General features: G+C 37.1%; 1 protein-coding gene across 3 annotated transcripts in view; it reads left to right on the top strand.

The window, feature by feature from the left end:
- Positions 1-12,216, top strand: part of shq1 (SHQ1, H/ACA ribonucleoprotein assembly factor) — a 45,939-nt gene that overhangs the window by 6,611 nt on the left and 27,112 nt on the right. The window contains exons 1-7 of one of the 3 annotated variants that reach the window (XM_058988659.1): positions 518-625; positions 1,598-1,752; positions 1,940-2,004; positions 3,901-4,023; positions 4,612-4,763; positions 5,965-6,077; positions 7,289-7,416. In XM_058988659.1, coding sequence (XP_058844642.1) covers positions 1,610-1,752; positions 1,940-2,004; positions 3,901-4,023; positions 4,612-4,763; positions 5,965-6,077; positions 7,289-7,416 — 724 coding nt within the window. In that variant the 5' untranslated portion in view covers positions 518-625; positions 1,598-1,609. Of the gene's footprint in view, positions 1-517; positions 626-1,597; positions 1,753-1,939; positions 2,005-3,900; positions 4,024-4,611; positions 4,764-5,964; positions 6,078-7,288; positions 7,417-12,216 lie in introns of those variants that run through there. The other 2 variants (XM_034903434.2, XM_034021143.3) reach the window with 2 other exon arrangements.

The following is a 12,216-nucleotide window of genomic DNA, read 5'->3' as shown; positions in this document are numbered from 1 at the left end:
GGGGTTACAGAACTCACTGAGGAATTGTATGTTGCAATAGTATGCTGTTTTATTTGCTTGGCCATAACTGCACTGCAAACTGTGAAAATGTTTGTGGTAATTCATCTGGTTTCACAGACCCTTGTTACCTTACATTGTGTACAAATGCAAATGTAAGCCAGAATGTAGCCATGAAGTTCAGTCCTACTTCACTCTGTGATGGTTGCCTTTGGATACATTTTGTTTTGGGTATTAAACAAAGTCTGTCTTTTTTTTTTTTTTTTTTAAACTAGACTATGCCTTCTCAGTCACAATAAAAGAAGAAACATCTGACTCTTATGCTTTAGTCTACATTATACATTTGTACTGCTGCACACGCAAGTGCTCCCTTCTAAATGTGTTTCAAATAAACAGACCATCATGTTTTCATACTGTATAAGGTAAAGAGGGAAAATCAGACGTTTGTTTAGGTAAGATGCTGCACACAAAATATTGATAGCAGTACCACTTATATATAAAAAATACTATTTGTAAATACTGTTCACCTGCTTCACTCCAACATTTCCCTTTTTGTTTTAATCTTCATGGACCTTTGTGCCTGTTGACACATGGGATCCCTGTGGAGCGCCTGGATCGCTAGATAAGGGTGAGCGCTTCAGTATTCCACAGCCTCGATCCCTGTCTTCAGATTGCATTGCATCTCTCAGGATGGAGTTCATGTTGCCCTCTGGGTCCCATGTTGATCCTGGTGTTTTTTTTGGATTTTGTTCAGGATTTCCCTGCTGTGGGGATTATACAGAGCCTGACTGTGATGCCAATCTCTTATTTCCTCTAACCAGTGTAGTTTCTGAGCCACAGTCCAGATGTGGGTCTAATGCATTTGCCTGAAAATAAATTGTGTGAAGACTTTTGTAACGTTCAATCAAGATTTATTATTGTTTCTGTAGTGTACTGTTTGTCAAGGTTCCTGTTTTTAATTGAAGTAAGATTGATAACATTAGACCTTTGTATTCAGGTGTACATGTTGTTACTTAGATGCTTATCTGGTGAATTCCCCTCAAGACTGCCGGGGGGGTGAGTAGTTGCCCGCCCTGGCTTGGGAGTGCTATCTCTTTGATCTCATTTCAGCTCAAAAGCCTTTTACAAGCATTCATAATGAAGCTTTTCTTTAGTACACCTAGTGCATTTGATCAAGCATGGATGCTTGAAGGTACATTACCTGGAGCTTCATTGTGGATTCTAATTTTAAATTCTCAAACATTTTGCTACGTCCATTCAACTCTCAGGAGCTGTAAAAATGTGTGCTGAAACGATTCTCTACAGTGTTGAGCCTAGAGTTGAGTGAATTAAAACTAGGAAATGAATTTTAATTACATTGTTAATTAAAGACTGTTAAATGTCAATGAACAATTTTACATTATAGTTCACATTTTAACCACAGTATTTCGAATTAAAATAAGCTCATTTTGCTTTCTTTTCATGTCAAATTAACCAGATTCCAAGAACATCCTCACCTGACTTGATCTGGTTTAAACCAACCTTGTGTAGTGACAGCGACATGTATATTAAGCAAAATATTTCCATTTACTAAAGTGTATGATCTGCTTTTGAATTGAAGGGCTGCTGAATCATGATCACTCCAGCATTTGAACTGAGTCAAGAGCAACATTTCCTCACCATAACGGTCCACGTTCCCTACGCAAGAGCGTCAGAGTTTGACCTCTACATCGATGGAGAGGATTTTAAATTGTACGCCAAACCATATTTCCTGAGGCAAGTAGCACTGGGATTGTAGCCTTTTAGATCTTTCGAAGCGTTTCTTTGCTCTCGTTCATTTTTAGTATGCCCTCTGATCTTTTCTAATAACAAAGCTATTTTGTCAATGAGGGTTTGCAGTGAACCGAATTACAGAATGCCAAACGAATAACGTCTCGTCTTTGATCTACATTTCTAATCACAGATTGACCCTCCCGGGGAGGATTGTGGAGGATGGAAGAGAAAAGGCCTCTTTTGATGTCGATAAAGGTAATGATTTCCATATGAAACATGCTTAACATGCAGTCCATGGTGTGGACAGTTTTATTGTACTCTGTTCTTCTGTTTTGATAAGAGCAGAGAGAGGTGGTTTGTTGGTTTGTCTCATTCAGTTAGAAATTGGTATTGATGAAGTGAACTAAACTGATGGAAATCAATGTTTTCATTTACTTTTGGAATATCTGTGATAGGTTGATAAGTAAGGAGAATACTTCATTGGGGCAAGACTGAGGTGCTCTGTCAATCTTCATTGTATCTGATGAAAGAGAGCAGTGTAATTGAATAATTATCTTTAGTGTTGAATACCACTAATAAAGACCATTGGAGATACTGTGGCTGACAAAGTACTACTGCAACTTGCTTTGATTTTTGCTCTCTGCTGATTGAATTGAATGAGAGAGATGTACATCTCAATATTCCTCCCTGGCTACAGATACAGTGGTCGGTATAGTAACCATTTCTGTTTGTTGCATATGCATTGATTTATACATGATCTATGCAGCCTCTGCAAAACAAGGTCCCTGCCCAGGAGGTAGGTTTTTATCTGTTGTATGTGGAGAATACGTTTGTCCAGTGAAACCAAGCTGCACAGCGAAGAATTGATTAAACCACTATCTGATGCGAGAGTGAGACATTAATCGATTTCCCCCTTATGCGGTTATCTACAAGTGCTTGTTGAATTTAAGTTGCCAGTGCTCACGTTAGTTACAAAGCAGAGCCTTGCTTTTAACAGAGGACGTTTTAATAATCAATTCAATTTCACTGTATATTAAAGAGAGACCATACATATATACAGGTATGTGTTTTTAATTACCACATACGTGTATCATGGGGAGCATGCTGTATGTCTGGATTAATGAAATAGCGATTTACTATAGGACAGGGAAATGACACTATTTTAAAAATGTTTCCACAGCCATGTTGTCATAGCTTTTATAAAAATAATATGTAGAATTCATGTTTTGTTTGAGTTTCGTGTACAACTTTAACGTCAAACAATGATGTTTTTTCAGCTGATAGAATTTGTTAATATTTTTCACAGTAATGCATGTTTGTCCTCTGCTGTGTGGAGCAAAACTGTTGGAGGCAGCATGCTTCTTACATTCTTTACCAAGTTATCATACTAGTTTACTAAAACTTAAGATGCCTTTCAGCTCGAAGTCCAGTCCCATCCCACCCCCCACCCCCCCTCTTCTCTCTTCTGCATTACTAGGCATTTGGGATTCTAAAATACATTGCGTTGCTGTAAAATCCAGCCCTGCCCCAGTATTCAAGGTTCACCACTGTGCAGTTTCCTAGATTAAAACAAGCTTTTTGATTACAAGACAATTTATTAAGGATTTTAATTATAAAGATTTAAAGATGTTTAATTTGTGCGCTTTAATTTCCGTATACCTTATTTCCTTAACTCGCACTTGGAACATGTGTAATTTGTAAGTGGTTCAACAGCAGCTGGTTATAAAATTACTTTACTGGATACTCCTGTTTGCATGTGTAATTAGTAACCATTTAAGTATTTCTCCTGGACTACTGAAATCTCTTTATCAGCATGCTGCCAGAGCAATCAGTTATATGAAGGGGGTTTTAAGGTAAATGCTGTGTTGTAGTAATTAAAGTTTTATAGGCACGTTTCAAATGCCTAATTGCTGTGTGATAGTTGTCTTTGAGCTGTGAAATTGAGTGTTTTGGTTAACCGATTTAAAAACTCCTAATTTATCTTTTTTTTCTTTCATTTTTATTCATGCTTTTAGAATGATGAGCGAGGGGATTGGGTTTTTATAAACTGACACCTCATAAAAATGTACATTTATTAATTAACAGTGCGTTGTCTGTGTTATGTAAGGTTCAGTTTCTTTCTGTTAATTTGATCATTATTTCTCTTTGCAGGACTCTTTACAATCCGGATCCCTAAAGAGACCCCAGGTCAGCATTTTGAAGGGCTGGATATGCTGACTGCTCTTCTTGCACCAAAAGGATCCCGATCTGCCAAACCGTTGGTGGAGGAGATGGGTATGTTTACAGTCCTGTCAGTTAGTCAAGTGTTGTTAACAAGAACAGCACCGAACAGGTTTCTTTTGACACAGATGGGGTTCCTTTGTACAGAAATTTGCATCTAATAACAAAGCTGTGCTAAGCCTGTTGTAGCCAGCCCAAAGTTTAACTCAGAAACTGCAAAAGCCTAATTTCTTTTTTTTTATAATGTGAATGACAAGATTCCCTGTAGTTCAGCACATTCTCTAAAATAAAATGTATTTCCCTAAGCCGCTTTTTTTAAAACCTAAATTTCAGTTTGACGTGTAATTTGTAAGTATACAGCAGCTAGTTTAATGGATACTCCTGTTTGCACCTGTGATTGGGCACAGTCAGTCATGTGACGGCCCATAGTTCCGTTCCTTTACACAACATTATCTCATGATGCACCTACTTTATTCTGTCATTGTTCTTCTAATGGAGGAAATACCGGTACTGTGGGGCATGTGTTACCTCTAGCAAAAAGTCTCCCAAACCATCCTCCACCCAGCTCTTAATAATTACTCACAGAGACCTGAGGTCTCATTTCCAGTGAGTTCCCTCAGTACAACTGGCATCTTATTCTAGAAGGATGTGCTGTGACTGAGGAAGAGGAGGAGGAGGAATTTGACTGGCAGATTGATCAGACCCCGTACGTCGTGACCACAGAGGAGGAATTGAACTCTCTATGTAAATATGGCTTTGGAAATCAAAGAGCAGGCGTCTTCACCCGACTTCAGGTATGTCTTTCAACTGGAAACTGAAGGAAAGCAAATTTAAAGGGGACCTTTTAAGAATGTCCTTGCGTTGTAGAAACATAAATGGGAAATTTTGTTTTAGAAGGTTGTGCAAATATGCCGATATTGTATGTGGTTACTGTTTTGCTTTGTCTTGCATTGGAACACTCTCCCATTCTATGGAGATTTGGCATCTTAACCAGCGTGGGAAACAAGTAGATGTGGTGTATTGTACAAACATATTGAAGAAAATACGTTTTGGGTGTCACATTCTTACATGTTAATTTACCTTTTTTTTTTCTATTTTATCATATGGAATTGTTTTGTGTGATGTATCCCTCTTGTAATTTCAGTATTTATTTTAATTACACCATGGAGACATTTAATCTCGCCATTGAAATAAATTGTACAGTCCATGTAAATAAAGACCTGGCCTTCACAGTGTGAAGCTTATTGCTGCATTATTCCCCTGTGTCATTTAGATTTTTCTGAAGAAGGTTTAGCCTTGTGAACTCTCTCAGTAGAAGCTTGTAGTGAATACTAAGAAAAACAATCATAAAATATTTATGTTAATTGTTTTATAGGGAGAAGCTGAGCTAGTAGAAGGAACCCACAGCAGGGCGTTCTTACAAGTGTGAATGGAAACTAACTGCTGTTACTGGTCACAAAAAAAGAGTTCTAGTGTGAAGCTGTGAACCCTCTCCTCCCATTTGAACAACTGGTACTTCCTATTTGAGCCTAGTAAAATTGGTCCAGTGCAAATCTTGTTTTTAGAGTAGGTTTTCTTTGGGATGGGAAACTGACTCGTGTCCCTAGAGGGAAAATTGTTTGCAATTGTACTGGTGGCTATTGTGTTACTTTCATTTTTAATCCTGTAATTAACGTAGAATTTCAAATTATATATATATATATATATATAATATAATATATATATTTTGCTTCATTTAGTGCCCCGGCAAATGTTAACAAAGTGGGAGATGTGAGCAGTTTATTTGAAGATTATTGCAGATTCTAACTGAAAATAACTAGAAATGTGAAATAGAAATGAACATATAAAAAGACTAGTATATGACCTATAGAAGTTGGTAATAAGACCTATTGTATGCAAATGCTTTCAACAATGTTTAGCATTACATGGTTTCATTTTGGAACACCAGCCTCACAAGTACTTTGAGCTGTTAAAGCAGAGCTGTGTGTCTATTAGGATGAACTGGGCGACGTCATTGATGTGAAGAGTCCAGACAACACCACCGCAGCTGAGCGGAGACAGAACCGTCTGGCTGCTGAACAGGCCAAGTTCGATCCTGATCATTACCTGTAAGTAGCTCCTCCTTCTCCAACTACACCCTTAATCAAACTGTGTAGATGAGATATCTTTTTTTACTACTGTAATATAATATGCGGTCTTGGGTTAGCAGGCTACATTGATTTGGAACAGTGTGCTTTGCGAATAAATAGCTCTTGTGAATGATCTGTAAAACGACAGCTTTTGCATCTCTTATTTCACTTTTATTATTGTCTTTCCAAAAATTAATTCTACTCGTAATTTACTTTAGCTACTTCAGATTACCTTGCTGTTCTGTGTACATAAGTCTATAATGTACATTTAGAAATACAATCTGCAAGTATAACCAAAAAACGATTTTCTATATTCATAATGTGAGTCTTTTTTTTAACCCTTTAATGTTTTTCTAACTATCTAAAGCACTAATGAAATAGACAGTGTATTTATCTGCTCTTGATGCAGCTCATAAATCATGACACAGCACCTATAAAAACATGATGGTGTTTACTGCATCGTTTTGCAGTGTGATTAAACTGTGTTTTCTTTGTTCATTTGTCAAGCATATGTAGTAGACAGATACAATGTTTATGTGTACTGCTAAAGAGAGAAAAAAATGACAGCCCTTCAGTCTGGAGAAGATATTCCTCCGGCTGCATGATCACTCTGACTCTTGAATGCAAGGTTAAATATGCAGCCCTCTTGCTTGCTCATCAAATATAATTTGCATAGTGAGAGCAAGCTTCAATTGGAAAGCAAAAATAGAAGTTTGAGAAATTTGAGTGTGACCATTCAAGATTTCATGTTGACTCTCAGTGTTTAGAATAGATATACATATACATATATATATATATACTGTAATCATATGTGCATTTTTTTCCTATGGTTTATCTAAGACACAGTATCTATAAAACTTTGCATGAGGCATGCTTATGAAAGGATGAGTTCAGTTGGGTGTAAACCTTCAAAAAAGACAGATGCATGAAAGGTAAAGACATGTTATCGTGCCAATCTGAGCTAATTGACAAAATTAAATAAATGTGTTAAACTTTGGTATATTTTTAGATAGCTCTTGATATAAAATGCAGCTGATATGCTGCTTTAAAATGCAGACAAATCTGGATTATTTGCAATTTAAGTCTATAGCAACAATGTTGAGAGCTTGTTGTCAAAATGGTTGTTTTTTATAACATGCTATTGGTATTACATTAGGCATATTATTGTTATGCATTGTTTGATTTTCCAGTGCAGACTTGTTTGAAGATGATTACATCCACCACCTTTTGAAATACCAGCCATGGTGGATTGAAGCTAGAAATGAAAGAGAGAAAAAGCTACGAACATGTCTTGAACAGCATACAGAGGAAGCAACAGGTGACTAATTTGTTATATAAAGTTTGCTGGGGTGTATTTATTAAAGTCAGCAATTTTACAGTGTGATAAAGCAAACAAAGATCAAGGCCAAGTTTACAGAACAAACAACAAAAATACAGGACAGAGACACACAATCAGTGGTTTGAGTATAAACACAAAAGGTAGAAACCATAGTTACTACAAGTATAACTATTGCAGCTTTAACAACTTGGAAACGTCTAGACAGAGCCAATGAGACACGGACTCCAGGGATATACTATTGCCAGGAGTGGATTGACACAACTGAGATGTTAGGAACTGGTTTTAAAAAGTATTTTTGGATCACTGACTAGAATTTAACCAACATCCATGAGAAAGGGATGCGGATATCCAGGGAGTTGAGTTAGAGCTTAGAAGCCATGTGCAAAGAAAAACTTTAAAAGTAAGTTGGGATGAGTGCATGAACTACCATAGTTAGTACAAAATTGAGGGTCCAGATCTTTTTATTAACCAGGGCCTACTGGGCTGATTAATTATTCCAGTAACACAACTCTGAACAAATTGCTAAGCTTGGGAGAAAATGTTCCTCTTTAGATTTTAACATTCTAATTTGGCCATTGCATCTGGATAGTGAGTGGATTTCAAGAAATAAAGGTGTTCGTCCCAATCACAATTCCCTGACTTCTTTGACTAAAAAGGAAACAGATTCCTTTGTTGGGGAAAGCCTCTCGGACAAGGTTTCAGGTTACAAAGAGATAAAAGGTTAGTGGCTTATCTTGTCTAGCACACACCTTTTATGATTGGAATGTTTACTCGCTTATGGCTGGCTGATGTGTTTATTAAGGAATAATACTAATTTGAAAAATATGAACTCATCTCCTGAACCTGTGGGTCATTCTTTTGTGTTTCAAAATTTATTTATGTCACTAACTGGATACAGTATACCAACGGTTATGAGCTGGCTGCCAGCTGAAGTTCCCTCCAGATGTATCTGGGGGCTCAGCAGTAAGTGGGACAAATAAGAAGTGCCATATTTCGTTCCTTGTCAAACACTGGTCTGTAGTTTTACCTCATGTTCCCTTCTTGGGATACTGTATACTATTTATTATTACATGGAATGTTGTCGTACAAGTGTGCCGTATTTATCCACGGAACACCATCAAACAGGAAACCTCTGTTGAAGACATTTTACTGACATGTTATTGATGTAAAAGGGTTTTCATCTCATTTTTTTTTTTCTTAGTTAGGTTTCATTTGTAGCATGGTTTTATAAGACTCTCTTGTTTAGCACAGTTTTTTTCCTATAACTGCAGGTCGATAATGATAGATGTGCTACATTTGTTGCTAACAAACTACTTTTAATTATTCATAATCAGTGAAGGTTGAGTGTTTTGGCACTTTATTCTTCTGGAGCACAATGTTGAGAATGTGTGGATTGATCATAATTACTGACTGTGGTGTGAGAAAGCAAAGCTGGAATGCAATGCTCTATCATTAACCCAAGCAGTGTGATCCCACTGGAGTGTACTCATACCCTATGCCAGTATATGAATCTGCAAGGTGTACAAAATATAACTGTTCATTCTAAAATCCCCATCTCTGGTGTAGGTCACATCTCTACAGTAAATAATGTTTTCTAGAAGTCGAATTTCACCAATTGGGGTGGAAAATACAGTTCTGGCCAGAAGTTTTGCATCCCCGATAGAATTAACTTATTTTGTTCCATAAAGTCCAATGAAATGGGCTGAATAATGTTACATTGACATATTGAATTAGATACCACTTTGTAGTTTTCCATATACTTAATGAAAAACTGAACTACTATTATGGCTTCTGGTAGACTTTTGCGATATCATTTTGTAGTTTCTTTGATTACATGATGCTAAATTAAATATCTAAATTATGTTATATATATATATATATAATATGCCTCGGCCCTAAAATTATTGGTAATGCAAAACGTTTAGCCATAGCTGTATATCTGTAGAATGGTAGGTTGAAAAGATGGAAATCTCCCTTGCAGTCAGAGATATATATGGGATCAAGTTGATAAGCTTAACATGGCACAGATAACCCTTTTGTTTGTTTGTTTTTTGTTTAATAAATAAACCCAGTTGACCTCTTTCAGATTGAAGTGATAAATGTTTCCTTTTATTCATTGTTCCTGTGCTGTAAGCGCATCTTAAGGTTAAGGTTTGAAACATTTCTAAAAATGCCTTATAAATAAAACAAGTGTACTAGGACTGAGGTGAATGTGTGTTTTTTTTTTTTTTTTTTTTTTTTTTACTTAACTAATATATTTTTATAATTAAAACAGAAAGGAACTTGTTAATTGCAAAACAAGATCCATATAATTTCCTAGAAAATGTGATCAAAACGAAAAAATCCACAGTAGCCATTAAGAGCGTGAGTGACTAATTTAAACTTTGATCCTCAGTTATGAAAAGGTTTACCAGTGTATTGTAAGACAACACGTAGAAGCAAACAGCTCATGAAATCACTGTTTGAGTAGTGCTATACATGGCATATTGACTTCAACCTGTCACATTAGTTTGCTTTTTTTCTGAGATGAAAGCGATAAGGGGTTTAGGAACTGGTTCATGAAGAGGCTGTTCAGTTGTGCACAGTCTGTTGATAGCGGCATGTTAATACTGCTGAGCTTACAGCTTGAATGAATGGCTTACAGTCAGAGCTTATGTTACTATTGGATGTCATATGAGTAAAGCAGGATTTAGATTTAAAAAGATAGCATTATCTCTGTAGGGTGCTTTGGTTAAAAAAAGCGAGCTTCAAATTGAAATCTCCAGGAGCCTGTTACCTGAATTCCCATAGCAAAGTGACAGAAATATAACTCTGTACTGCACACATTTTCCTTTGAAGAGCAGTCATCGCGGATGAACTAGAAGAGTTTGCCTGGGCAGAATTGGTTTTAAATGATACACCATTAGAAACCTGTATGGTTAACCTTACTTTTAAACAATGTATATAACATTTAAAATCATAAGCGCACAGAGCTGCTAAATATTTAACTAAAGAATCCCACAGTATTTAACAAGAATTTGTAAACACTTGTTCTATACGGTCTTTTTAACATTTTACACTATTAAGCCTCTATAACGTTTCCACAGTTGTATTTATCCTGGGTACATCAGACACAAGTTTTCATTTACATGCTTGAATGCGCTGACAGTCATGTGTTTAATTGTGCCCAACCATTTTGAGGTAACCTTACTTAAGGGAGTAATATAGATAGAAATGCCTTAGGAGGTGATGTCTAAACATGCCACACTGCTGTTGTCAGGTGATTGTAACCTCAGCTGCACCACCTGACAGAAGCAGGCGATGGGGGAGCTGTGTTCTGCTGGCTGTTTGAAAGAGAGGCGTGCTGGCAGGAGAGCTGAGGGGAAAGAAAAGTAACCAGAGGGAATTGTTTTACCTGAACAAACACTGATAAAAGATGGGATGGGGGGGGGGGGGGGGGCACAGAACCCATTATGATTCACAAGAGAAAGAGTTGAAAGAAATACAGGCACATGCAGAACAGTACTGACTAGAACTCCATATATCGCTTTCTTGTCTTGTTTTCTAGAGACAGCTTTCTCTCCTGGGCTCTGAGATGCCTTTTTTATTTATAGTGCAGAAGTTCGTAATAAATTGCTGCAGTTCTGTTCAGGAAGAATTCAGGTATTCTCAGATGCCTGAAACATCCCTCTGGAGGTTGCCTTTTGTGATAATGACTGTTTCATCATGCAGGGAGAATGTTGTTCTCTCAGAAGGCAGGGGGTTGTGCCAAGAATATAATTGTAAACAGTTGTGGTGAGGGATTGTGGATTACAAAGCGTACAAAGGTCATCAAAGGGGCTGGAGGGTTGTTGAGTATGTTTTCCTGTTAGTCAGGTTGGACATTCTCTTACTTCAGAAGTGGAATGTGCTTTCAGGGGTATAATATATAACTTTATATACAGATGAAGTCGTTCGGATTCATTCACAACTTTTTACATCTGCATGTTTTAGAGACTGCAGCCTTCATTACACATGTGCATTCATGAAATGTGCATGCACTAGTCAAAGAAAAAAAAGAGGCTGTGAAAAATATGCATGCTCAAAATACCAGTTGTGTGATCTATGAGCTATACTGTATAAATATGTTAAAATAATTTGGGTCTAGTCTTACTGCTGTGCCACAGTGACAGTATTTTACCATTTGGTGGTATTGTGTAGCAAGTTAAAATCCCAAATGAAGAAACCATAGTTGAATATGTTGCCACTGGTGGCACTTTGTGCTAATAAAAATAAAATTGAAAGTGTGTATAAATAGCATTGAAGAGAAATAAGTTTCAGTCCAAATATCTCTCCGCAGACTGTGGCATTATGTGTGCGAGAATCGTCAGTATGAGAGTGTAATATGTAAATGGAAGGGAGTGCAGTCTGTGGGGCTCATGCACTCCTGGATGCTTTGTATAGTGATGATTGTATAGTGTAATCCTGCCAGTGCTTCACCGATCGTTCTATGGCACTGCTGTGTATTAAATAATCATTCAGAACAGTACACTAAAGTTAAATGTAAACTTGAATGATTTGCGCACAGTTTTATTTTTGCTAGTTGCAAGAGAGAAAAAAAAATGCTGTTCTTGGATTGATTGCATTGGAAAGCAGATAATTGTCTCACCTTGTATTCTCGCTGCCAAGGGCCTGCAGTCAGACTGTATTTCTATGCTAATCCATCTGTGCCACACAAGGTGAAGCTGCCTGCTTCAGGCTATGAGAGATGTAGCTGCTGGAAGAGGTCTCTATGCACATGTTGTTTGTGAAGTGATGCAA

This window comes from Acipenser ruthenus, chromosome 16, assembly GCF_902713425.1.
Source record: "Acipenser ruthenus chromosome 16, fAciRut3.2 maternal haplotype, whole genome shotgun sequence".
NCBI classification, from domain to species: Eukaryota; Metazoa; Chordata; class Actinopteri; order Acipenseriformes; family Acipenseridae; genus Acipenser; species Acipenser ruthenus.
This window is presented reverse-complemented; position numbering and strand designations above follow the sequence as displayed.